The following is a 27,084-nucleotide window of genomic DNA, read 5'->3' as shown; positions in this document are numbered from 1 at the left end:
GGCTGGGGTTCGGGATTTTGGATCTCTGTCTGTCTCTCTCTTTCTCTCACTCTCTCTCTGTCTCTCTCTCTCTGTGTCTCTCTCTGTCGCTCTCTCTCTCTGTCGCTCTCTCTCTCTCTCGCTCTCTCTGTCGCTCTCTCTCTCTGTCGCTCTCTCTCTCTGTCGATCGCGCTCTCTCTGTCGATCGCGCTCTCTCTCTCTGGGGGGGGGGGAGTGGGGGGTCTCGGGGAGTTTGGACTCTCTCTGGGGGGGGCGGAGTGGGGGGTGATGTAATAAAACTCACTCCGCACTTGGTTCGAGTATAAAGCAAGGCTTTAATCAACTTGTTTCAGAACATGGAGGTCTAGTTGCACTTCACTAGTTCCTGTTTTACAAAATGTCCCTAAGCAAGCTGGGCCGAGTATTTATACTCCTTGGATGGCGCCGCCAGCTGGCCGTCCAGCATTATTTCATGAGTCGTTTCTTTATGATGATGAGATTTATAACGGGGTCTCGGGGAGTTTGGGCTCTCTCTCTCTGGGGGGGGGGTGGAGTGGGGGGTCTCGGGGAGTTCGGGCTCTCTCTCTCTCTGGGGGGGGAGTGGGGGGTCTCGGGGAGTTTGGGCTCTCTGGGGGGGGAGTGGGGGGTCTCGGGGAGTTTGGGCTCTCTCTCTCTCTGGGGGGGTCTCGGGGAGTTTGGGCTCTCTTGGGGGGGGAGTGGGGGGGTCTCGGGGAGTTTGGGCTCTCTTGTGGGGGGGAGTGGGGGGTCTCGGGGAGTTTGGGCTCTCTCTCTGGGGGGGGAGTGGGGGGTCTCGGGGAGTTTGGGCTCTCTGGGGGGGGAGTGGGGGGTCTCGGGGAGTTTGGGCTCTCTCTCTGGGGGGGTCAGTGGGGGGTCTCGGGGAGTTTGGGCTCTCTCTCTGGGGGGGGAGTGGGGGGTCTCGGGGAGTTTGGGCTCTCTCTGGGGGGGGGAGTGGGGGGTCTCGGGGAGTTTGGGCTCTCTGCGGGGGGGGGAGTGGGGGGTCTCGGGGAGTTTGGGCTCTCTCTCGGGGGGGCAGTGGGGGGTCTCGGGGAGTTTGGGCTCTCTCTCTCTCTGGGGCGGGGGAGTGGGGGGTGATGTAATAAAACTCACTCCACACTTGGTTCGAGTATGAAGCAAGGCTACAATCAACTTGTTTCAGAACATGGCGGTCTAGTTGCACTTCACTAGTTCCTGTCTTACAAAATGTCCCTGAGGAAGCTGGGCCAAGTATTTATACTCCTTGGATGGCGCCACCAGCTGTCCGTCCAGCGTTATTTCATGAGTCGTTTCTTTATGGTGATGAGATTTATAACAGGGGGTCTCGGGGAGTTTGGGCTCTCTCTCTCTCTCTCTCTCTGGGGGGGGGAGTGGGGGTTCTCGGGGAGTTTCGGTTTTCTCTCACTGTCTCTCTTTTGGCAGGTTTGGAGGAAGTGTAATATCCGGATCTTCACGGTGGCCCAAATGGAGGACAACAGCATCCAGATGAAGAAGGACCTGGCGACGTTCTTGTACCACCTACGCATCAAGGCCGAGGTCGAGGTGGTGGAGATGGTGAGGGGACAAGCGAGTTAACGGGATCGGACTGTGTGTCCGCCCCCAGCTGTGTAACTGGATAGACAGGAACAGGAGGAGGTCATTCAGCCCCTCGAGCCTGTTACGCAGGAACAGGAGGAGACCCATTCAGCCCCTCGAGCTTGTTACACAGGAACAGGAGAAGGCCATTCAGCCCCTCGAGCCTGTTACACAGGAACAGGAGGAGGCCATTCAGCCCCTCGAGCCTGTTACACAGGAACAGGAGGAGGCCATTCAGCCCCTCGAGCATGTTACACAGGAACAGGAGGAGGCCATTCAGCCCCTCGAACCTGTTACACAGGAACAGGAGGAGGCCATTCAGCCCCTCGAGCCTGTTACACAGGAACAGGAGGAGGCCATTCAGCCCCTCGAGCCTATTACACAGGAACAGGAGGAGGCCCATTCAGCCCCTCAAGCCTGTTACACAGGAACAGGAGGAGGCCCATTCAGCCCCTCGAACCTGTTACACAGGAACAGGAGGAGGCCATTCAGCCCCCTCGAGCCTGTTACACAGGAACAGGAGGAGCCTATTCAGCCCCTCGAGCCTGTTACACAGGAACAGGAGGAGGCCGTTCAGCCCCTCGAGCCTGTTACACAGGAACAGGAGAAAGATTGGACTAAAATGGACAGCTCAATCGAAGAGCCGGCACAGGCATGACGGTCGAATGGCCCCCTTCCGTGCTGTGAGCTTCTATGAGTAGGCGGTTCAGCCCTTCGAGCTGTTCCATTCAATTAGATCATGGCTGACTCGTATCCTAACTCCTTTTACCTGCCTTGGTTCTTTAACTCTTAATACACTTTCCTAACAACGTACTGTGTTTCCCCGTTTCCCTGTTCTGTGGGGGTCAGCGCAGTCGCTGGCTGAGACTCTGTCCCTTTAATTACAGCACGACAGTGACATATCAGCGTACACGTACGAACGGACACTGATGATGGAGCAAAGGTCCCAGATGCTGCGGCAGATGAGGCTTTCGAAGACTGAGAGGGACCGAGAGGTAGGAATCCGTTCAGCAACAGCACGGCTCCCACACTAGCCCCTAACCAAGCTAATCGAGGGTTTCAGTTGCGGGGGGGGGTGGCGCGTGGTTGGGGTTAATATATAGAATTACAGCTACCTGGGAGTGAGTTACACGCTGGAATCTAATCGAGGGGTTCGGGGGGGGTTATATATAGAATAACAGATACCCTGGAGTGAGTTACAGGCTGGAATCTAATCGAGGGGTTCGGGGGGGGTTATATATAGAATAACAGATACCCTGGAGTGAGTTACAGGCTGGAATCTAATCGAGGGGTTCGGGGGGTTTATATATAGAATAACAGATACCTGGGAGTGAGTTACACGCTGGAATCTAATCGAGGGGTTCGGGGGGTTTATATATAGAATAACAGATACCTGGGAGTGAGTTACAGGCTGGAATCTAATCGAGGGGTTCGGGGGGTTTATATATAGAATAACAGATACCCGGGAGTGAGTTACAGGCTGGAATCTAATCGAGGGGTTCGGGGGGTTTATATATAGAATAACAGATACCTGGGAGTGAGTTACACGCTGGAATCTAATCGAGGGGTTTGGGGGGTTTATATATAGAATAACAGATACCCGGGAGTGAGTTACAGGCTGGAATCTAATCGAGGGGTTCGGGGGGTTTATATATAGAATAACAGATACCCAGGAGTGAGTTACAGGCTGGAATCTAATCGAGGGGTTCAGGGGTTTATATATAGAATAACAGATACCCGGGAGTGAGTTACACGCTGGAATCTAATCGAGGGGTTCGGGGAGTTTATATATAGAATAACAGATACCCGGGAGTGAGTTACACGCTGGAATCTAATCGAGGGGTTCGGGGGGTTAATATATAGAATTACAGCTACCCGGGAGTGAGTTACACGCTGGAATCTAATCGAGGGGTTCGGGGGGTTAATATATAGAATAACAGATACCCGGGAGTGAGTTACAGGCTGGAATCTAATCGAGGGGTTCAGGGGGTTTATATATAGAATAACAGATACCCGGGAGTGAGTTACAGGCTGGAATCTAATCGAGGGGTTCAGGGGGTTTATATATAGAATAACAGATACCCGGGAGTGAGTTACAGGCTGGAATCTAATCGAGGGGTTCGGGTGGTTTATATATAGAATAACAGATACCCGGGAGTGAGTTACAGGCTGGAATCTAATCGAGGGGTTCGGGGGGTTTATATATAGAATAACAGACACCTGGGAGTGAGTTACAGGCTGGAATCTAATCGAGGGGTTCGGGGGTTTATATATAGAATTACAGCTACCTGGGAGTGAGTTACAGGCTGGAATCTAATTGAGGGGTTCGGGGGGTTTATATATAGAATAACAGATACCCGGGAGTGAGTTACAGGCTGGAATCTAATCGAGGGGTTCGGGGGGTTTATATACAGAATAACAGATACCCGGGAGTGAGTTACAGGCTGGAATCTAATCGAGGGGTTCGGGGGGTTTATATATAGAATAACAGATACCCGGGAGTGAGTTACAGGCTGGAATCTAATCGAGGGGTTCGGGGGGGTTTATATATAGAATAACAGATACCCGGGAGTGAGTTACAGGCTGGAATCTAATCGAGGGGTTCGGGGGGTTTATATACAGAATAACAGATACCCGGGAGTGAGTTACAGGCTGGAATCTAATCGAGGGGTTCGGGGGGTTTATATACAGAATAACAGATACCCGGGAGTGAGTTACAGGCTGGAATCTAATCGAGGGGTTCAGGGGGTTTATATATAGAATAACAAATACCCGGGGGTGAGTTACAGGCTGGAATCTAATCGAGGGGTTCGGGGGGTTTATATACAGAATAACAGATACCCGGGAGTGAGTTACAGGCTGGAATCTAATCGAGGGGTTCGGGGGGTTTATATATAGAATAACAGATACCCGGGAGTGAGTTACAGGCTGGAATCTAATCGAGGGGTTTGGGGGGTTTATATATAGAATAACAGATACCCGGGAGTGAGTTACAGGCTGGAATCTAATCGAGGTGTTCGGGGTGGGTTTATATATAGAATTACAGCTACCCGGGAGTGAGTTACAGGCTGGAATCTAATCGAGGGGTTCGGGGTGGGTTTATATATAGAATTACAGCTACCCGGGAGTGAGTTACAGGCTGGAATCTAATCGAGGGGTTCGGGGGTTTATATATAGAATTACAGCTACCCGGGAGTGAGTTACAGGCTGGAATCTAATCGAGGGGTTCGGGGTGGGTTTATATATAGAATTACAGCTACCCGGGAGTGAGTTACAGGCTGGAATCTAATCGAGGGGTTCGGGGTGGGTTTATATATAGAATTACAGCTACCCGGGAGTGAGTTACAGGCTGGAATCTAATCGAGGGGTTCAGGGGTTTATATATAGAATAACAGATACCCGGGAGTGAGTTACAGGCTGGAATCTAATCGAGGGGTTCGGGGGGTTTATATATAGAATAACAGATACCCGGGAGTGAGTTACAGGCTGGAATCTAATCGGGGGGTTCGGGGGGTTTATATACAGAATAACAGATACCCGGGAGTGAGTTACAGGCTGGAATCTAATCGAGGGGTTCGGGGGGTTTATATACAGAATAACAGATACCCGGGAGTGAGTTACACGCTGGAATCTAATCGAGGGGTTCGGGGGGTTTATATATAGAATTACAGCTACCCGGGAGTCAGTTACAGGCTGGAATCTAATCGAGGGGTTTGGGGGGTTTATATATAGAATAACAGATACCCGGGAGTGAGTTACAGGCTGGAATCTAATCGAGGGGTTCGGGGTGGGTTTATATATAGAATTACAGCTACCCGGGAGTGAGTTACAGGCTGGAATCTAATCGAGGGGTTTGGGGGGTTTATATATAGAATAACAGATACCCGGGAGTGAGTTACAGGCTGGAATCTAATCGAGGGGTTCGGGGGGTTTATATATAGAATTACAGCTACCTGGGAGTGAGTTACACGCTGGAATCTAATCGAGGGGTTCGGGGGTTTATATATAGAATTACAGCTACCTGGGAGTGAGTTACAGACTGGAATCTAATCGAGGGGTTCAGGGGGGTTTATATATAGAATAACAGATACCCGGGAGTGAGTTACAGGCTGGAATCTAATCGAGGGGTTCGGGGGGTTTATATATAGAATTACAGCTACCTGGGAGTGAGTTACAGACTGGAATCTAATTGAGGGGTTCAGGGGGGTTTATATATAGAATAACAGATACCCGGGAGTGAGTTACAGGCTGGAATCTAATCGGGGGGTTCAGGGGTTTATATATAGAATAACAGATACCCAGGAGTGAGTTACAGGCTGGTATCTAATCGAGGGGTTCGGGGGTTTTATATATAGAATTACAGATACCCGGGAGTGAGTTACAGGCTGGTATCTAATCGAGGGGTTCGGGGGGTTTATATATAGAATAACAGATACCCGGGAGTGAGTTACAGGCTGGAATCTAATCGAGAGGTTCGGGGGGTTTATATATAGAATAACAGATACCCGGGAGTGAGTTACAGGCTGGAATCTAATCGAGGGGTTCGGGGGTTTTATATATAGAATTACAGATACCCGGGAGTGAGTTACAGGCTGGAATCTAATCGAGGGGTTCGGGGGGTTTATATATAGAATAACAGATACCCGGGAGTGAGTTACAGGCTGGAATCTAATCGAGAGGTTCGGGGGGTTTATATATAGAATAACAGATACCCGGGAGTGAGTTACAGGCTGGAATCTAATCGAGGGGTTCGGGGGGGTTTATATATAGAATAACAGATACCCAGGAGTGAGTTACAGGCTGGTATCTAATCGAGGGGTTCGGGGGGTTTATATATAGAATAACAGATACCCGGGAGTGAGTTACAGGCTGGAATCTAATCGAGAGGTTCGGGGGGTTTATATATAGAATAACAGATACCCGGGAGTGAGTTACAGGCTGGAATCTAATCGAGGGGTTCGGGGGTTTTATATATAGAATTACAGATACCCGGGAGTGAGTTACAGGCTGGAATCTAATCGAGGGGTTCGGGGGTTTATATATAGAATAACAGTTACCCGGGAGTGAGTTACAGGCTGGAATCTAATCGAGGGGTTCGGGGGGTTTATATATAGAATAACAGATACCCGGGAGTGAGTTACAGGCTGGAATCTAATCGAGGGGTTCGGGGGGTTTATATACAGAATAACAGATACCCGGGAGTGAGTTACAGGCTGGAATCTAATCGAGGGGTTCGGGGGGTTTATATATAGAATTACAGATACCCGGGAGTGAGTTACAGGCTGGAATCTAATCGAGGGGTTCGGGGGGTTTATATATAGAATAACAGATACCCGGGAGTGAGTTACAGGCTGGAATCTAATCGAGGGGTTCGGGGGGTTTATATATAGAATAACAGATACCCGGGAGTGAGTTACAGGCTGGAATCTAATCGAGGGGTTCGGGGGGTTTATATACAGAATAACAGATACCCGGGAGTGAGTTACAGGCTGGAATCTAATCGAGGGGCTCAGGGGGGTTTATATATAGAATATCTGATACCTGGGAGTGAGTTACAGGCTGGAATCTAATCGAGGGGTTCGGGGGTGTATATATAGAATAACAGATACCCGGGGGTGAGTTACAGGCTGGAATCTAATCGTGGGGTTCGGGGGGGTTATATATAGAATAACAGATACCCGGGAGTGAGTTACAGGCTGGAATCTAATCGAGGGGTTCGGGGGTTTATATATAGAATAACAGATACCCGGGGGTGAGTTACAGGCTGGAATCTAATCGAGGGGTTCGGGGGTTTATATATAGAATAACAGATACCCGGGAGTGAGTTACAGGCTGGAATCTAATCGAGGGGTTCGGGGGGTTTATATATAGAATAACAGATACCCGGGAGTGAGTTACAGGCTGGAATCTAATCGAGGGGTTCGGGGGGTTTATATATAGAATAACAGATACCCGGCAGTGAGTTACAGGCTGGAATCTAATCGAGGGGTTCGGGGGGTTTATATATAGAATAACAGATACCCGGCAGTGAGTTACAGGCTGGAATCTAATCGGGGGGTTCAGGGGTTTATATATAGAATTACAGCTACCTGGGAGTGAGTTACAGGCTGGAATCTAATCGAGGGGTTCGGGGGGTTTATATATAGAATAACAGATACCCGGGAGTGAGTTACAGGCTGGAATCTAATCGAGGGGTTCGGGGGGTTTATATATAGAATAACAGATACCCGGGAGTGAGTTACAGGCTGGAATCTAATCGAGAGGTTCGGGGGGTTTATATATAGAATAACAGATACCCGGGGGTGAGTTACAGGCTGGAATCTAATCGAGGGGTTCGGGGGGATTATATATAGAATAACAGATACCCGGGAGTGAGTTACAGGCTGGAATCTAATCGAGGGGTTCGGGGGGGTTTATATATAGAATAACAGATACCCGGGGGTGAGTTACAGGCTGGAATCTAATCGAGGGGTTCGGGGGGTTTATATATAGAATAACAGATACCCGGGAGTGAGTTACAGGCTGGAATCTAATCGAGGGGTTCGGGGGGTTTATATATAGAATAACAGATACCTGGGAGTGAGTTACAGGCTGGAATCTAATCGAGGGGCTCAGGGGGTTTATATATAGAATAACAGATACCCGGGAGTGAGTTATAGGCTGGAATCTAATCGCGGGGTTCGGGAGGGTTTATATATAGAATAACAGATACCCGGGAGTGAGTTACAGGCTGGAATCTAATCGAGGGGTTCGGGGGGTTTATATATAGAATAACAGATACCCGGGAGTGAGTTACAGGCTGGAATCTAATCGAGGAGTTCGGGGATTTATATATAGAATAACAGATACCCGGGGGTGAGTTACAGGCTGGAATCTAATCGAGGGTTTCGGGGGGTTTATATATAGAATAACAGATACCCGGGAGTGAGTTACAGGCTGGAATCTAATCGAGGAGTTCGGGGATTTATATATAGAATAACAGATACCCGGGGGTGAGTTACAGGCTGGAATCTAATCGAGGGGTTCGGGGGTTTATATATAGAATAACAGATACCCAGGAGTGAGTTACAGGCTGGTATCTAATCGAGGGGTTCGGGGGGTTTATATATAGAATAACAGATACCCGGGGGTGAGTTACAGGCTGGAATCTAATCGAGGGTTTCGGGGGGGTTTATATATAGAATAACAGATACCCGGGAGTGAGTTACAGGCTGGAATCTAATCGAGGGGTTCAGGGGGTTTATATATAGAATAACAGATACCCGGGAGTGAGTTACAGGCTGGAATCTAATCGAGGGGTTCGGGGGGTTTATATATAGAATAACAGTTACCCGGGAGTGAGTTACAGGCTGGAATCTAATCGGGGGTTTATATATAGAATAACAGATACCCGGGAGTGAGTTACAGGCTGGAATCTAATCGCGGGGTTCGGGGGGTTTATATATAGAATAACAGATACCCGGGAGTGAGTTACAGGCTGGAATCTAATCGAGGGGTTCAGGGGGGTTTATATATAGAATAACAGATACCCGGGAGTGAGTTACAGGCTGGAATCTAATCGAGGGGTTCGGGGTGGGTTTATATATAGAATTACAGCTACCCGGGAGTGAGTTACAGGCTGGAATCTAATCGAGGGGTTTGGGGGGTTTATATATAGAATAACAGATACCCGGGAGTGAGTTACACGCTGGAATCTAATCGAGGGGTTCGGGGAGTTTATATATAGAATAACAGATACCCGGGAGTGAGTTACAGGCTGGAATCTAATCGAGGGGTTCGGGGGTGTATATATAGAATTACAGATACCCGGGAGTGAGTTACACGCTGGAATCTAATCGAGGGGTTCGGGGGTGTATATATAGAATTACAGCTACCTGGGAGTGAGTTACACGCTGGAATCTAATCGAGGGGTTCGGGGGGTTTATATATAGAATAACAGATACCTGGGAGTGAGTTACAGGCTGGAATCTAATCGAGGGGTTCGGGGGGTTTATATATAGAATTACAGCTACCTGGGAGTGAGTTACAGGCTGGAATCTAATCGAGGGGTTCGGGGGTGTATATATAGAATTACAGCTACCTGGGAGTGAGTTACAGACTGGAATCTAATTGAGGGGTTCAGGGGGGTTTATATATAGAATAACAGATACCTGGGAGTGAGTTACAGGCTGGAATCTAATCGAGGGGTTCGGGGGGTTTATATATAGAATAACAGATACCCGGGAGTGAGTTACAGGCTGGAATCTAATCGAGGGGTTCGGGGGGTTTATATATAGAATAACAGATACCCGGGAGTGAGTTACAGGCTGGAATCTAATCGAGGGGTTCGGGGGTGTTTATATATAGAATAACAGATACCCGGGAGTGAGTTACAGGCTGGAATCTAATCGAGGGGTTCGGGGGGTTTATATATAGAATAACAGATACCCGGGAGTGAGTTACAGGCTGGAATCTAATCGAGAGGTTCGGGGGGTTTATATATAGAATAACAGATACCCGGGGGTGAGTTACAGGCTGGAATCTAATCGAGGGGTTCGGGGGGATTATATATAGAATAACAGATACCCGGGAGTGAGTTACAGGCTGGAATCTAATCGAGGGGTTCGGGGGGGTTTATATATAGAATAACAGATACCCGGGGGTGAGTTACAGGCTGGAATCTAATCGAGGGGTTCGGGGGGTTTATATATAGAATAACAGATACCCGGGAGTGAGTTACAGGCTGGAATCTAATCGAGGGGTTCGGGGGGTTTATATATAGAATAACAGATACCTGGGAGTGAGTTACAGGCTGGAATCTAATCGAGGGGCTCAGGGGGTTTATATATAGAATAACAGATACCCGGGAGTGAGTTATAGGCTGGAATCTAATCGCGGGGTTCGGGAGGGTTTATATATAGAATAACAGATACCCGGGAGTGAGTTACAGGCTGGAATCTAATCGAGGGGTTCGGGGGGTTTATATATAGAATAACAGATACCCGGGAGTGAGTTACAGGCTGGAATCTAATCGAGGAGTTCGGGGATTTATATATAGAATAACAGATACCCGGGGGTGAGTTACAGGCTGGAATCTAATCGAGGGTTTCGGGGGGTTTATATATAGAATAACAGATACCCGGGAGTGAGTTACAGGCTGGAATCTAATCGAGGAGTTCGGGGATTTATATATAGAATAACAGATACCCGGGGGTGAGTTACAGGCTGGAATCTAATCGAGGGGTTCGGGGGTTTATATATAGAATAACAGATACCCAGGAGTGAGTTACAGGCTGGTATCTAATCGAGGGGTTCGGGGGGTTTATATATAGAATAACAGATACCCGGGGGTGAGTTACAGGCTGGAATCTAATCGAGGGTTTCGGGGGGGTTTATATATAGAATAACAGATACCCGGGAGTGAGTTACAGGCTGGAATCTAATCGAGGGGTTCGGGGGGTTTATATATAGAATAACAGATACCCGGGAGTGAGTTACAGGCTGGAATCTAATCGAGGGGTTCGGGGGGTTTATATATAGAATAACAGTTACCCGGGAGTGAGTTACAGGCTGGAATCTAATCGCGGGGTTCGGGGGGTTTATATATAGAATAACAGATACCCGGGAGTGAGTTACAGGCTGGAATCTAATCGAGGGGTTCAGGGGGGTTTATATATAGAATAACAGATACCCGGGAGTGAGTTACAGGCTGGAATCTAATCGAGGGGTTCGGGGGTTTTATATATAGAATAACAGATACCCGGGAGTGAGTTACAGGCTGGAATCTAATCGAGGGGTTCGGGGGGGGGTTTATATATAGAATAACCGATACCCGGGAGTGAGTTACAGGCTGGAATCTAATCGAGGGGTTTGGGGGGATTATATATAGAATAACAGATACCCGGGAGTGAGTTACAGGCTGGAATCTAATCGAGGGGTTCGGGGGGGTTTATATTAACAGTTACCGGGGAGTGAGTTACAGGCTGTCATCTAATCGAGGGGTTCAGGGGGGTTTATATATAGAATAACAGATACCCGGGAGTGAGTTACAGGCTGGAATCTAATCGAGGGGTTCGGGGGGGTTTATATGTAGAATAACAGATACCCGGGAGTGAGTTACAGGCTGGAATCTAGTCGAGGGGTTCGGGGGTTTATATATAGAATAACAGATACCCGGGAGTGAGTTACAGGCTGGAATCTAATCGAGGGGTTCGGGGGGGTTTATATATAGAATAACAGATACCCGGGAGTGAGTTACAGGCTGGAATCTAGTCGAGGGGTTCGGGGGTTTATATATAGAATAACAGATACCCGGGAGTGAGTTACAGGCTGGTATCTAATCGAGGGGTTCGGGGGGTTTATATATAGAATAACAGATACCCGGGAGTGAGTTACACGCTGGAATCTAATCGAGGGGTTCGGGGAGTTTATATATAGAATAACAGATACCCGGGAGTGAGTTACAGGCTGGAATCTAATCGAGGGGTTCGGGGGTGTATATATAGAATTACAGATACCCGGGAGTGAGTTACACGCTGGAATCTAATCGAGGGGTTCGGGGGTGTATATATAGAATTACAGCTACCTGGGAGTGAGTTACACGCTGGAATCTAATCGAGGGGTTTGGGGGGTTTATATATAGAATAACAGATACCCGGGAGTGAGTTACAGGCTGGAATCTAATCGAGGGGTTCGGGGGGTTTATATATAGAATAACAGATACCCGGGAGTGAGTTACAGGCTGGAATCTAATCGAGAGGTTCGGGGGGTTTATATATAGAATAACAGATACCCGGGTGTGAGTTACAGGCTGGAATCTAATCGAGGGGTTCGGGGGGATTATATATAGAATAACAGATACCCGGGAGTGAGTTACAGGCTGGAATCTAATCGAGGGGTTCGGGGGGGTTTATATATAGAATAACAGATACCCGGGGGTGAGTTACAGGCTGGAATCTAATCGAGGGGTTCGGGGGGTTTATATATAGAATAACAGATACCTGGGAGTGAGTTACAGGCTGGAATCTAATCGAGGGGCTCAGGGGGTTTATATATAGAATAACAGATACCCGGGAGTGAGTTATAGGCTGGAATCTAATCGCGGCGTTCGGGAGGGTTTATATATAGAATAACAGATACCCGGGAGTGAGTTACAGGCTGGAATCTAATCGAGGGGTTCGGGGGGTTTATATATAGAATAACAGATACCCGGGAGTGAGTTACAGGCTGGAATCTAATCGAGGAGTTCGGGGATTTATATATAGAATAACAGATACCCGGGGGTGAGTTACAGGCTGGAATCTAATCGAGGGGTTCGGGGGTTTATATATAGAATAACAGATACCCAGGAGTGAGTTACAGGCTGGTATCTAATCGAGGGGTTCGGGGGGTTTATATATAGAATAACAGATACCCGGGGGTGAGTTACAGGCTGGAATCTAATCGAGGGTTTCGGGGGGGTTTATATATAGAATAACAGATACCCGGGAGTGAGTTACAGGCTGGAATCTAATCGAGGGGTTCGGGGGGTTTATATATAGAATAACAGATACCCGGGAGTGAGTTACAGGCTGGAATCTAATCGAGGGGTTCGGGGGGTTTATATATAGAATAACAGTTACCCGGGAGTGAGTTACAGGCTGGAATCTAATCGAGGGGTTCGGGGGGTTTATATATAGAATAACAGATACCCGGGAGTGAGTTACAGGCTGGAATCTAATGGAGGGGTTCGGGGGGTTTATATATAGAATAACAGATACCCGGGAGTGAGTTACAGGCTGGAATCTAATCGCGGGGTTCGGGGGGTTTATATATAGAATAACAGATACCCGGGAGTGAGTTACAGGCTGGAATCTAATCGAGGGGTTCAGGGGGGTTTATATATAGAATAACAGATACCCGGGAGTGAGTTACAGGCTGGAATCTAATCGAGGGGTTCGGGGGTTTTATATATAGAATAACAGATACCCGGGAGTGAGTTACAGGCTGGAATCTAATCGAGGGGTTCGGGGGGGTGTTTATATATAGAATAACCGATACCCGGGAGTGAGTTACAGGCTGGAATCTAATCGAGGGGTTCGGGGGGATTATATATAGAATAACAGATACCCGGGAGTGAGTTACAGGCTGGAATCTAATCGAGGGGTTCGGGGGGGTTTATATATAGAATAACAGTTACCGGGGAGTGAGTTACAGGCTGTCATCTAATCGAGGGGTTCAGGGGGGTTTATATATAGAATAACAGATACCCGGGAGTGAGTTACAGGCTGGAATCTAATCGAGGGGTTCGGGGGGGTTTATATGTAGAATAACAGATACCCGGGAGTGAGTTACAGGCTGGAATCTAGTCGAGGGGTTCGGGGGTTTATATATAGAATAACAGATACCCGGGAGTGAGTTACAGGCTGGAATCTAATCGAGGGGTTCGGGGGGTTTATATATAGAATAACAGATACCCGGGAGTGAGTTACAGGCTGGAATCTAATCGAGGGGTTCGGGGGGTTTATATATAGAATAACAGATACCCGGGAGTGAGTTACAGGCTGGAATCTAGTCGAGGGGTTCGGGGGGTTCTGTAGAATAACAGATACCCGGGAGTGAGTTACAGGCTGGAATCTAATCGAGGGGTTCGGGGGGTTCTGTACAGTAACAGATACCCGGGGTGAGGCTGCGGATCTGCCTGCGATGAACGGATGTTAAATGAGTCTCTCTCCTCAGGGTATTTCAGCCTCAATCAGCAGCCTGCAGCCCAAACAAGTCAGTAACTCTTTTACTTTGCTGTGCTGTGTCTTGTCTTGCGTTGGCTGCTAGTGCAGCGGGAGGGCCAGCATATAACCATCGGGTCGATGTAGGGCGTGGTTTCCCACACTCTTTTCCCCCCCCCCCCCCCCCACATTACCAGGGAGAAATCCCCCCCGCTCCTCTTCCAATAGTGACCCTGGGATCTTTAACACCCACCCGAGCAGGGAGGCGGAGCGTCGGTTTAAAACGGCCCCTCCGACAGTGCAGCGCCACCTCAGTACTGCCCCTCCGACAGTGCGGCGCTCCCTCAGTACTGCCCCTCCGACAGTGCGGCGCTCCCTCAGTACTGCCCCTCCGACAGTGCGGCGCTCCCTCAGTACTGCCCCTCCGACACTGCGGCGCTCCCTCAGTACTGCCCCTCCGACAATGAAGCGCTCCCTCAGTACTGCCCCTCCGACAGTGCAGCGCTACCTCAGTACAGCCCCTCCGACACTGCGGCGCTCCCTCAGTACTGCCCCTCCGACAGTGCGGCGCTCCCTCAGTACTGCCCCTCCGACAGTGCAGCACTCCCTCAGTACTGCCCCTCCGACACTGCGGCGCTCCCTCAGTACTGCCCCTCCGACAGTGCAGCACTCCCTCAGTACTGACCCTCCGACACTGCGGCGCTCGCTCAGTACTGCACCTCCGACAGTGCGGCGCTCCCTCAGTACTGCCCCTCCGACAGTGCGGCGCTCCCTCAGTACTGCCCCTCCGACAGTGTGGCGCTCCCTCAGTACTGACCCTCCGACAGTGCAGCGCTCCCTCAGTACCGCCCCTCCGACAGCGCGGCGCTCCCTCAGTACTGCCCCTCCGACAGTGCAGCACTCCCTCAGTACTGCCCCTCCGACAGTGTGGCGCTCCCTCAGTACTGCCCCTCCGACAGTGCGGCGCTCCCTCAGTACTGACCCTCCGACAGTGCAGCGCTCCCTCAGTACCGCCCCTCCGACAGCACGGCGCTCCCTCAGTACTGCCCCTCCGACAGCGCGGCGCTCCCTCAGTACTGCCCCTCCGACAGCGCGGCGCTCCCTCAGTACTGCCCCTCCGACAGCGCAGCGCTCCCTCAGTACTGCCCCTCCGACAGTGCGGCGCTCCCTCAGTACTGGCACTGGGGACTGTCGGCCTGGATTTTATCCTCAGCGAAGGGGAGTGATGTAATGAAGTACGTGAAATTTCCACGCACTTCCCTCTTGAACTGTCTACTCTCGCCCACTCGCAGTCGGCAGTATAGCTCTGCTTCTCACTTGGTTCTGTTGGGAATAAATGTATTGAACTGTGTAATCCTGGTCTCTCTCTCTGGGTGGAGTCAATGTGAATTAATAGCGTTACTGCAGTGGGCGGCATTGCACACTATTACGGGGCCGGTTCCGATACAGTACGGGTTCTGTCCTTTCAGTATCCCACTGGAACCCTTCAATCACTCCATTGCATCTCAGAACAGGAACAGGCCGTTCAGCCCACTCCCTCTCCCTCTCCCTCTGACTCCCCGTCTCTCTCCTCCTCCCTGTCCACCTCTCTCTCCTCTCCCACCCTCTCCTTCTCGCTCTCTCCTCACTCTCACTCTCTCCTCCCTATCGTTTGCACTCCCTCCTCCCTCTCCTTCTCGCTCTCTCCTCCCTATCGTTCGCACTCCCTCCTCACTCTCGCTCTCTCCTCACTCTCACTCTCTCCTCACTCTCACTCTCTCCTCCCTCTCACTCTCGCTCTCTCCTCCCTCTCCTTCTCACTCTCTCCTCCCTATCGTTTGCACTCCCTCTCCCTCTGACTCCCCGTCTCTCTCCTCCTCCCTGTCCACCTCCCTCTCCTCCCCCACCCTCTCCTTCTCGCTCTCTCCTCCCTCTCACTCCTCCCTCTACTTCTCGCTCTCTCCTCCCTCTCCTTCTCACTCTCTCCTCCCTATCGTTCGCGCTCTCTCCTCCCTATCGTTCGCGCTCTCTCCTCCCTCTCACTCTCGCCCTCTCCTCACTCTCACTCTCGCTCTCCCCTCACTCTCACTTCCCTCTCCCTCTCCCTCTGACTCCCCGTCTCTCTCCTCCTCCCTGTCCACCTCTCTCTCCTTCTCGCTCTCTCCTTCTCGCTCTCTCCTCCCTCTCACTCTCACTCTCTCCTCCCTCTCCTTCTCGCTCTCTCCTCCCTCTCCTTCTCACTCTCTCCTCCCTATCGTTCGCACTCCCTCTCACTCTCACTCTCTCCTCCCTCTCCTTCTCGCTCTCTCCTCCCTCTCCTTCTCACTCTCTCCTCCCTATCGTTCGCACTCCCTCTCACTCTCACTCTCTCCTCACTCTCACTCCTCCCTCTCCTTCTCGCTCTCTCCTCCCTCTCCTTCTCACTCTCTCCTCCCTATCGTTCGCACTCCCTCCTCCCTCTCACTCTCACTCCCTCCTCACTCTCGCTCTCGCTCTCTCCTCACTCTCACTCTCTCCTCACTCTCACTCTCGCTCTCTCCTCACTCTCACTCTCTCCTCCTTCTCGCTCTCTCCTCACTCTCACTCTCTCCTCCCTCTCCTTCTCACTCCCTCCTCACTCTCACTCCCTCCTCCCGCTCACTCTCACTCTCCTCACTCTCACTCTCTCCTCACTCTCGCTCTCGCTCTCTCCTCCTTCTCGCTCTCTCCTCACTCTCACTCTCTCCTCCCTCTCCTTCTCACTCCCTCCTCACTCTCACTCCCTCCTCCCGCTCACTCTCACTCTCCTCACTCTCACTCCCTCCTCCCGCTCACTCTCACTCTCCTCACTCTCACTCTCTCCTCACTCTCACTCTCGCTCTCGCTCTCTCCTCACTCTCGCTCTCTCCTCACTCTCACTCTCTCCTCACTCTCACTCTCTCCTCCCTCTCCTTCTCGCTCTCTCCTCCCTCTCCTTCTCACTCTCCTCCCTATCGTTCGCACTCCCTTCTCCCTCTCACTCTCGCTCCCTCCTCACTCTCACTCTCTCCTCACTCTCACTCTCTCCTCCCTCACTCTCTCCTCACTCTCACTCTCTCCTCCCTATCGTTCGCACTCCCTCCTCACTCTCACTCACTCTCACTCCCTCTCACTCTCGCTCTCTCCTCACTCTCACTCTCTCCTCACTCTCACTCTCCTCACTCTCTCCTCACTCTCAGTCTCTCCTCCCTCTCACTCCCGCTCTCTCCTCACTCTCACTCTCTCCTCACTCTCACTCTCTCCTCACTCTCACTCTCTCCTCCCTCACTCTCTCCTCCCTCACTCTCTCCTCCCTCACTCTCTCCTCCCTCACTCTCACTCTCTCCTCACTCTCACTCTCCCCTCACTCTCACTCTCTCCTCCCTCTCACTCTCACTCTCTCCTCCCTCTCTCGCTCTCTCCTCACTCTCACTCTCTCCTCACTCTCACTCTCTCCTCACTCTCACTCTCTCCTCACTCCCTCTCGCTCCCTCCTCACTCTCACTCTCGCTCTCTCCTCACTCTCACTCTCTCCTCACTCTCACTCTCTCCTCCCTCACTCTCGCTCTCGCTCTCTCCTCACTCTCACTCTCCCCTCACTCTCACTCTCTCCTCCCTCTCACTCCTCCCTCTCACTCTCTCCTCACTCTCACTCTCACTCTCTCCTCCCTCTCACTCTCTCCTCACTCTCACTCTCTCCTCCCTCTCACTCTCTCCTCCCTCTCACTCTCGCTCTCTCCTCCCTCTCACTCTCGCCCTCTCCTCACTCTCACTCTCGCTCTCTCCTCACTCTCACTCCCTCCTCCCTCTCCCTCTGACTCCCCGTCTCTCTCCTCCTCCCTGACCACCTCTCTCTCCTTCTCGCTCTCTCCTTCTCGCTCTCTCCTCCCTCTCACTCTCACTCTCTCCTCCCTCTCCTTCTCGCTCTCTCCTCCCTCTCCTTCTCACTCTCTCCTCCCTATCGTTCGCACTCCCTCCTCCCTCTCACTCTCACTCCCTCCTCCCTCTCACTCTCGCTCTCTCCTCACTCTCACTCTCTCCTCCCTCTCCTCACTCTCTCCTCCCTATCGTTCGCACTCCCTCTCACTCTCACTCCCTCCTCACTCTCGCTCTCTCCTCACTCTCACTCTCTCCTCACTCTCGCTCTCTCCTCACTCTCACTCTCTCCTCCTTCTCGCTCTCTCCTCACTCTCACTCTCTCCTCCCTCTCCTTCTCACTCCCTCCTCCCTCTCACTCTCACTCCCTCCTCCCGCTCACTCTCACTCTCACTCTCTCCTCACTCTCACTCTCGCTCTCTCCTCCCTCTCACTCTCGCTCTCTCCTCACTCTCGCTCTCTCCTCCCTCTCCTTCTCGCTCTCTCCTCCCTCTCCTTCTCACTCTCTCCTCCCTATCGTTCACACTCCCTCTCACTCTCGCTCACTCTCACTCTTGCTCTCTCCTCACTCTCACTCTCTCCTCCCTCACTCTCACTCTCTCCTCACTCTCACTCTCTCCTCCCTATCGTTCGCACTCCCTCCTCACTCTCCCTCTCACTCTCACTCCCTCTCACTCTCGCTCTCTCCTCACTCTCACTCTCTCCTCACTCTCACTCTCTCCTCACTCTCACTCTCTCCTCCCTCTCACTCTCTCCTCACTCTCACTCCCGCTCTCTCCTCACTCTCACTCTCTCCTCACTCTCACTCTCTCCTCTCTCACTCTCTCCTCACTCTCACTCTCTCCTCTCTCACTCTCTCCTCCCTCACTCTCACTCTCTCCTCACTCTCACTCTCCCCTCACTCTCACTCTCTCCTCCCTCTCACTCTCTCCTCACTCTCACTCTCTCCTCCCTCTCTCGCTCTCTCCTCACTCTCACTCTCTCCTCACTCTCACTCTCTCCTCACTCTCACTCTCTCCTCACTCCCTCCTCACTCTCACTCTCACTCCCTCCTCCCTCTCACTCTCGCTCTCTCCTCACTCTCACTCTCTCCTCACTCTCACTCTCTCCTCCCTCACTCTCACTCTCTCCTCGCTCTCGCTCTCTCCTCACTCTCACTCTCACTCTCCCCTCACTCTCACTCTCTCCTCCCTCTCACTCTCTCCTCACTCTCCCTCTCACTCTCTCCTCCCTCTCACTCTGTCTCCTCCCTCTCACTCTCTCCTCCCTCTCACTCTCGCTCTCTCCTCACTCTCGCTCTCTCCTCACTCTCGCTCTCTCCTCACTCTCACTCTCTCCTCCCTCTCCCTCTCGCTCTCTCCTCCCTCTCACTCTCGCTCTCTCCTCCCTCTCACTCTCGCTCTCTCCTCCCTCTCACTCTCGCTCTCTCCTCACTCTCGCTCTCTCCTCACTCTCACTCTCTCCTCACTCTCACTCTCTCCTCACTCTCACTCTCTCCTCACTCTCTCCTCCCTGTCACTCTCACTCTCTCCTCACTCTCACTCTCTCCTCACTCTCACTCTCTTCACTCTCACTCTCACTCTCTCCTCACTCTCACTCTCTCCTCACTCTCACTCTCTCCTCACTCTCACTCTCTCCTCACTCTCACTCTCTCCTCCCTCTCACTCTCTCCTCCCTCTCACTCTCTCCTCACTCTCTCCTCCCTCTCACTCTCTCCTCACTCTCACTCTCTCCTCACTCTCGCTCTCTCCTCACTCTCACTCTCTCCTCCCTCTCCCTCTCTCCTCCCTCTCACTCTCTCCTCACTCTCACTCTCTCCTCACTCTCACTCTCTCCTCACTCTCACTCTCTCCTCACTCTCCCTCTCTCCTCCCTCTCACTCTCACTCTCACTCTCTCCTCACTCTCACTCTCTCCTCACTCTCACTCTCTCCTCACTCCTCACTCTCTCACTCTCGCTCTCTCCTCCCTCTCACTCTCTCCTCCCTCTCACTCTCTCCTCACTCTCCCTCTCACTCTCTCCTCACTCTCACTCTCTCCTCACTCTCACTCTCTCCTCACTCTCACTCTCTCCTCACTCTCGCTCTCTCCTCCCTCTCACTCTCTCCTCCCTCTCACTCTCTCCTCACTCTCACTCTCTCCTCCCTCTCACTCTCTCCTCACTCTCACTCTCACTCTCTCCTCACTCTCACTCTCACTCTGTCCTCCCTCTCACTCTCTCCTCACTCTCACTCTCTCCTCACTCTCACTCTCTCCTCACTCTCACTCTCGCTCTCTCCTCCCTCTCACTCTCACTCTCTCCTCACACTCACTCACTCTCACTCTGACTCTCTCCTCCCTCTCACTCTCACTCTCTCCTCCCTCTCACTCTCTCCTCCCTCTCACTCTCACTCTCTCCTCACTCTCGCTCCCTCCTCCCCCTCACTCTCACTCCCTCCTCACTCTCACTCCCTCCTCACTCTCACTCTCTCCTCACTCTCTCTCTCCTCACTCTCACTCTCTCCTCACTCTCACTCTCTCCTCACTCTCACTCTCTCCTCACTCTCACTCCCTCCTCCCCCTCACTCTCGCTCCCTCCTCACTCTCACTCTCTCCTCACTCTCGCTCTCTCCTCCCTCTCGCTCTCTCCTCCCTCTCGCTTTCTCCTCCCCCTCACTCTCACTCTCTCCTCCCTCTCACTCTCACCCTCTCCTCACTCTCACTCTCTCCTCACTCTCACTTTCTCCTCACTCTCACTTTCTCCTCACTCTCGCTCTCTCCTCACTCTCACTCTCGCTCTCTCCTCACTCTCACTCTCTCCTCACTCTCACTCTCTCCTCACTCTCACTCTCTCCTCCCTCTCACTCTCTCCTCCCTCTCACTCTCTCCTCCCTCTCACTCTCTCCTCCCTCTCACTCTCTCCTCCCTCTCACTCTCTCCTCCCTCTCACTCTCTCCTCACTCTCACTCTCTCCTCACTCTCACTCTCTCCTCACTCTCACTCTCTCCTCACTCTCACTCTCTCCTCACTCTCACTCTCTCCTCACTCTCACTCTCTCCTCACTCTCACTCTCACTCTCTCCTCACTCTCACTCTCTCCTCACTCTCACTCTCTCCTCACTCTCACTCTCTCCTCACTCTCTCCTCACTCTCACTCTCACTCTCTCCTCACTCTCACTCTCTCCTCCCTCTCACTCTCTCCTCCCTCTCACTCTCTCCTCCCTCTCACTCTCTCCTCACTCTCACTCTCTCCTCACTCTCACTCTCTCCTCACTCTCACTCTCTCCTCACTCTCACTCTCACTCTCTCCTCACTCTCACTCTCTCCTCCCTCTCACTCTCACTCTCTCCTCACTCTCACTCTCTCCTCCCTCTCACTCTCACTCTCACTCTCCTCACTCTCTCCTCACTCTCACTTCCCTCTCACTCTCACTCTCTCCTCACTCTCACTCTCACTCACTCTCGCTCTCTCCTCCCTCTCACTTTCACACTCACTTCCCTCTCACTCTCACTCTCTCCTCCCTCTCACTCTCTCCTCACTCTCACTCTCACTCTCTCCTCACTCCCACTCTCACTCTCTCCTCACTCTCACTCTCACTCTCTCCTCACTCTCACTTCCCTCTCACTCTCGCTCTCTCCTCACTCTCACTCTCACCCCCTCTCACTCTCACTCTCTCCTCCCTCTCACTCTCTCCTCACTCAATTTCACTCTCTCCTCCCTCTCACTCTCTCCTCACTCTCACTCTCACTTCCCTCTCACTCCCTCTCACTCTCACGCTCTCCTCACTCTCACTCTCACTCTCTCCTCACTCTCACTCTCTCCTCACTCTCACTCTCTCCTCCCTCTCACTCTCACTCTCTCCTCACTCTCACTCTCACTCTCGCTCTCTCCTCCCTCTCATTCTCACTCTCTCCTCACTCTCACTCTCTCCTCACTCTCACTCTCTCCTCACTCTCACTCTCTCCTCACTCTCACTCTCACTCTCTCCTCACTCTCACTCTCTCCTCACTCTCACTCTCTCCTCACTCTCACTCTCTCCTCCCTCTCCCTCCTCCTCCCTCTCGCTCTCTCCTCCCTCTCGCTCTCTCCTCCCTCTCGCTCTCTCCTCCCTCTCGCTCTCTCCTCCCTCTCGCTCTCTCCTCCCTCTCGCTCTCTCCTCCCTCTCGCTCTCTCCTCCCTCTCGCTCTCTCCTCCCTCTCGCACTCTCCTCACTCTCACTCTCGCTCTCTCCTCACTCTCGCTCTCGCTCTCTCCTCCCTCTCACTCTCGCTCTCTCCTCCCTCTCACTCTCTCTCTCTCCTCCCCCTCACTCTCACTCTCTCCTCCCTCTCACTCTCTCCTCACTCTCACTCTCTCCTCCCTCTCACTCTCACTCTCACTCTCTCCTCCCTCTCGCTCTCTCCTCACTCTCGCTCTCTCCTCCCTCTCACTCTCACTCTCTCCTCCCTCTCACTCTCACTCTCTCCTCCCTCTCACTCTCACTCTCTCCTCACTCTCACTCTCTCCTCACTCTCACTCTCTCCTCCCTCTCACTCTCTCCTCCCCTCACTCTCTCCTCACTCTCACTCTCTCCTCACTCTCACTCTCGCTCCCTCCTCCCCCTCACTCTCACTCCCTCCTCACTCACTTCTCGCTCTCTCCTCCCTCTCACTCTCACTCTCTCCCCCCTCTCACTCTCACTCTCACTCTCTCCTCACTCTCACTCTCACTCTCTCCTGACTCTCACTCTCTCCTCACTCTCCTCACTCTCTCTCTCTCCTCACTCTCACTCTCTCCTCCCTCTCACTCTCTCCCCCCCTTCTCCCTCTCACTCTCACTCTCTCCTCCCTCTCACTCTCTCCTCCCTCTCACTCTCTCCTCCCTCTCACTCTCTCCTCACTCTCGCTCTCTCCTCCCTCTCACTCACACTCTCTCCTCACTCTCACTCTCACTCTCTCCTCACTCTCACTCTTTCTCCTCACTCTCACACTCTCCTCCCTCTCACTCTCTCCTCACTCTCACTCTCTCCTCACTCTCACTCTCACTCTCTCCTCACTCTCACTCTCTCCTCCCTCTTCCTCTCACTCTCCTCACTCTCTCCTCACTCTCACTTCCCTCTCACTCTCACTCTCTCCTCACTCTCACTCTCACTCACTCTCGCTCTCTCCTCCCTCTCACTTTCACACTCACTTCCTCTCACTCTCACTCTCTCCTCCCTCTCACTCTCTCCTCACTCTCACTCTCTCCTCACTCCCACTCTCACTCTCTCCTCACTCTCACTCTCCTCCTCACTCTCACTTCCCTCTCACTCTCGCTCTCTCCTCACTCTCACTCTCACCCCCTCTCACTCTCACTCTCTCCTCCCTCTCACTCTCTCCTCACTCAATTTCACTCTCTCCTCCCTCTCACTCTCTCCTCACTCTCACTCTCACTTCCCTCTCACTCCCTCTCACTCTCACGCTCTCCTCACTCTCACTCTCTCCTCACTCTCACTCTCACTCTCTCCTCACTCTCACTCTCTCCTCACTCTCACTCTCTCCTCCCTCTCACTCTCTCCTCACTCTCACTCTCTCCTCACTCTCACTCTCACTCTCGCTCTCTCCTCCCTCTCATTCTCACTCTCTCCTCACTCTCACTCTCTCCTCACTCTCACTCTCTCCTCACTCTCACTCTCTCCTCACTCTCACTCTCACTCTCTCCTCACTCTCACTCTCTCCTCACTCTCACTCTCTCCTCACTCTCACTCTCTCCTCCCTCTCCCTCCTCCTCCCTCTCGCTCTCTCCTCCCTCTCGCTCTCTCCTCCCTCTCGCTCTCTCCTCCCTCTCGCTCTCTCCTCCCTCTCGCTCTCTCCTCCCTCTCGCTCTCTCCTCCCTCTCGCACTCTCCTCACTCTCACTCTCGCTCTCTCCTCACTCTCGCTCTCGCTCTCTCCTCCCTCTCACTCTCGCTCTCTATCCTCCCTCTCACTCTCTCTCTCTCCTCCCCCTCACTCTCACTCTCTCCTCCCTCTCACTCTCTCCTCACTCTCACTCTCTCCTCCCTCTCACTCTCACTCTCACTCTCTCCTCACTCTCACTCTCTCCTCCCTCTCGCTCTCTCCTCACTCTCGCTCTCTCCTCCCTCTCACTCTCACTCTCTCCTCCTCTCACTCTCACTCTCTCCTCCCTCTCACTCTCACTCTCTCCTCACTCTCACTCTCTCCTCACTCTCACTCTCTCCTCCCTCTCACTCTCTCCTCCCCTCACTCTCTCCTCACTCTCACTCTCTCCTCACTCTCACTCTCGCTCCCTCCTCCCCCTCACTCTCACTCCCTCCTCACTCACTTCTCGCTCTCTCCTCCCTCTCACTCTCACTCTCTCCCCCCTCTCACTCTCACTCTCACTCTCTCCTCACTCTCACTCTCACTCTCTCCTGACTCTCACTCTCTCCTCACTCTCCTCACTCTCTCTCTCTCCTCACTCTCACTCTCTCCTCCCTCTCACTCTCTCCCCCCCTTCTCCCCTCACTCTCACTCTCTCCCTCCCACTCACTCACTCCTCCCTCTCACTCTCTCCTCCCTCTCACTCTCTCCTCACTCTCGCTCTCTCCTCCCTCTCACTCACACTCTCTCCTCACTCTCACTCTCACTCTCTCCTCACTCTCACTCTTTCTCCTCACTCTCACACTCTCCTCCCTCTCACTCTCTCCTCACCTCACTCTCACTCTCTCCTCACTCTCACTCTCACTCTCTCCTCACTCTCACTCTCACCTCCCTCTTCCTCTCACTCTCTCCTCACTCTCCCTCTCACTCCTCACTCTCGCTCTCTCCTCCCTCTCACTCTCTCCTCACTCTCACTCTCTCCTCCCTCTCACTCTCACTCTCTCCTCACTCTCACTCTTACTCTCTCCTCCCTCTCACTCTCTCCTCCCTCTCACTCTCTCCTCTCCCCCCCCCCTCTCTCTCTCTCCCCCCTCTCTCTGTCTCTCTCCCCCTCTCTCTCTCTCTCTCTCTCCCTCTCCCCCGCACGCTCTCTCCCTCCCTACGTCTGATGCTCTGTTGCATGTTTATGGTTTGCTCTGCATGACGCTATGCCTGCTGCTGGAATTGTTTTGCGAGCCCACTGCCCTTGTGTTGAGCCCCCGCTGTCCTGCGTCTGTCCAGCTGCCTGTCTGGGCTCCGCGTCTGTTGCTCTGTTTGTTTCACGTGTTGCTTTACCTCCGTCCCAGATGTTTTTTGCAGCTCCCTGTGACCAGCAGCTGCTGTAAAGGACGCCACACGGCCTGCCCTCTGACTCCGAGCGATGGGGAACTGCACCAGCTACCCCTCCCTGCCGTGTGGGACTGCGCTCCCCACACATACAGCAGGAAAGGCCCAGGTCCATCCCCGGCCTGTGCACCCCCCCTAGACACACTGCAGGAAAGACCCAGGCTCCATCCCCGGCCTGTGCATCCCCCCGCGCACACTGCAGGAAAGACCCAGGCTCCATCTCCGGCCTGTGCTGTGTTGACTGGTTTCTGCTCTGATTCCTCCCTCCACTGGCCCCTCACCACTGCTCCCTTTTAACCGGTAACCTGCCCCCTTTTCCCCCTTCCTCTCTTCCCCCTCCCTCTCTCTCCCCCTCCCTCTCTCTTCCCCTCCCTCTCCCTTCCCCCCCCTCTCTCTCCCCCTCCCTCTCTCTCCCCCTCCCTCTCTCTCCCCCTCCCTCTCTCTCCCCCTCCCTCTCTCTCCCCCTCCCTCTCTCCCCCCTCCCTCTCTCTCCCCCTCTCTCTCTCTCCCCCTCCCTCTCTCTCTCCCCCTCCCCCCTCCCTCTCTCTCTCCCCCCTCCCCCCTCCCCCTCTCTCCCCCTCCCCCTCTCTCCTCCTCCCCCTCTCCCCCCTCCCTCTCTCCCCCCTCCCTCTCTCCCCCCTCCCTCTCTCTCCCCCTCCCTCTCTCTCTCCCCCTCCCTCTCTCTCTCCCCCTCCCTCTCTCTCTCCCCCTCCCTCTCTCCCCTCCTCCCTCTCTCCCCCCTCCCTCTCTCCCCCTCCCTCCCTCTCCCCCTCCCTCTCCCCCTCCCTCCCTCTCCCCCTCCCTCTCTCCCCCCTCCCTCTCTCCCCCCCCCTCTCTCCCTCTCTCCCCCCTCCCTCTCTCTCCCCCTCCCTCTCTCTCCCCCTCCCTCTCTCTCCCCCTCCCTCTCTCTCCCCTCCCTCTCTCTCCCCCTCCCTCTCTCTCCCCCTCCCTCTCTCTCCCCCTCCCTCTCTCTCCCCCCCTCCCTCTCTCTCCCCCTCCCTCTCTCTCCCCCTCCCTCTCTCTCCCCTCCCTCTCTCTCCCCCTCCCTCTCTCCCCCTCCCTCTCTCCCCCTCCCTCTCTCTCCCCCCCTCTCTCTCCCCCTCCCCCTCTCTCCCTCTCTCCCCCCTCCCCCCTCTCTCCCCCTCCCCCTCCCCCCTCTCTCCCCCTCCCCCCTCTCTCCCCCTCTCTCCCTCTCTCCCCCTCCCCCCTCTCTCCCACTCCCCCCTCTCCCCCTCCCTCTCTCTCCCCCCTCCCTCTCTCTCTCTCCCCCTCCCTCTCTCTCTCCCTCTCCCTCTCTCCCCCCTCCTCTCTCTCCCCCCCCTCCCACTCTCTCCCCCCCTCCCACTCTCTCCCCCCCCTCCCACTCTCTCCCCCCCTCCCACTCTCTCCCCCCCTCCCACTCTCTCCCCCCCTCCCACTCTCTCCCCCCCTCCCACTCTCTCCCCCCCTCCCACTCTCTCCCCCCTCCCTCTCTCTCCCCCCCTCCCTCTCTCTCCCCCCCCTCTCTCTCCCCCCCTCCCTCTCTCTCCCCCCCTCCCTCTCTCTCCCCCCCTCCCTCTCTCTCCCCCCCTCCCTCTCTCTCCCCCCCTCCCTCTCTCTCCCCCCCTCCCTCTCTCTCCCCCCCTCCCTCTCTACCCGCCTCCCTCTCTCCCCCCCCTCCCTCTCTCTCCCCCTCCCTCTCTCTCCCCCTCCCTCTCTCCCCCCCTCCCTCTCTCCCCCCCTCCCTCTCTCCCCCCCTCCCTCTCTCTCCCCCCCTCCCTCTCTCTCCCCCCCCCTCT

General features: G+C 53.5%; 2 protein-coding genes across 3 annotated transcripts in view; both read left to right on the top strand.

Moving 5' to 3' along the window:
* The window catches only part of LOC147118198 (solute carrier family 12 member 6-like), a 56,330-nt gene extending 53,727 nt beyond the window's left edge, over positions 1-2,603 (top strand). The window contains exons 11-12 of the mRNA XM_085983677.1: positions 1,417-1,548; positions 2,457-2,603. Coding sequence (XP_085839803.1) covers positions 1,417-1,548; positions 2,457-2,603 — 279 coding nt within the window. The remainder of the gene's footprint in view (positions 1-1,416; positions 1,549-2,456) is intronic.
* Positions 1-27,084, top strand: part of LOC147118197 (solute carrier family 12 member 6-like) — a 69,045-nt gene that overhangs the window by 30,073 nt on the left and 11,888 nt on the right. Inside the window, exons 9-11 of one of the 2 annotated variants that reach the window (XM_085984292.1) lie at positions 1,417-1,548; positions 2,457-2,564; positions 14,266-14,304. The gene's annotated coding sequence lies outside the window, so the exon portion shown is untranslated. Of the gene's footprint in view, positions 1-1,416; positions 1,549-2,456; positions 2,565-14,265; positions 14,305-27,084 lie in introns of those variants that run through there. The other variant, XM_085984293.1, reaches the window with a different exon arrangement.

This window comes from Somniosus microcephalus, chromosome 4, assembly GCF_052327205.1.
Source record: "Somniosus microcephalus isolate GS21.2 chromosome 4, FLI_Smic_1.0, whole genome shotgun sequence".
NCBI lineage: Eukaryota > Metazoa > Chordata > Chondrichthyes > Squaliformes > Somniosidae > Somniosus > Somniosus microcephalus.
The sequence above is the reverse complement of the archived record's forward strand: the minus strand, read 5'-3'. Positions and strand labels throughout refer to the sequence as shown.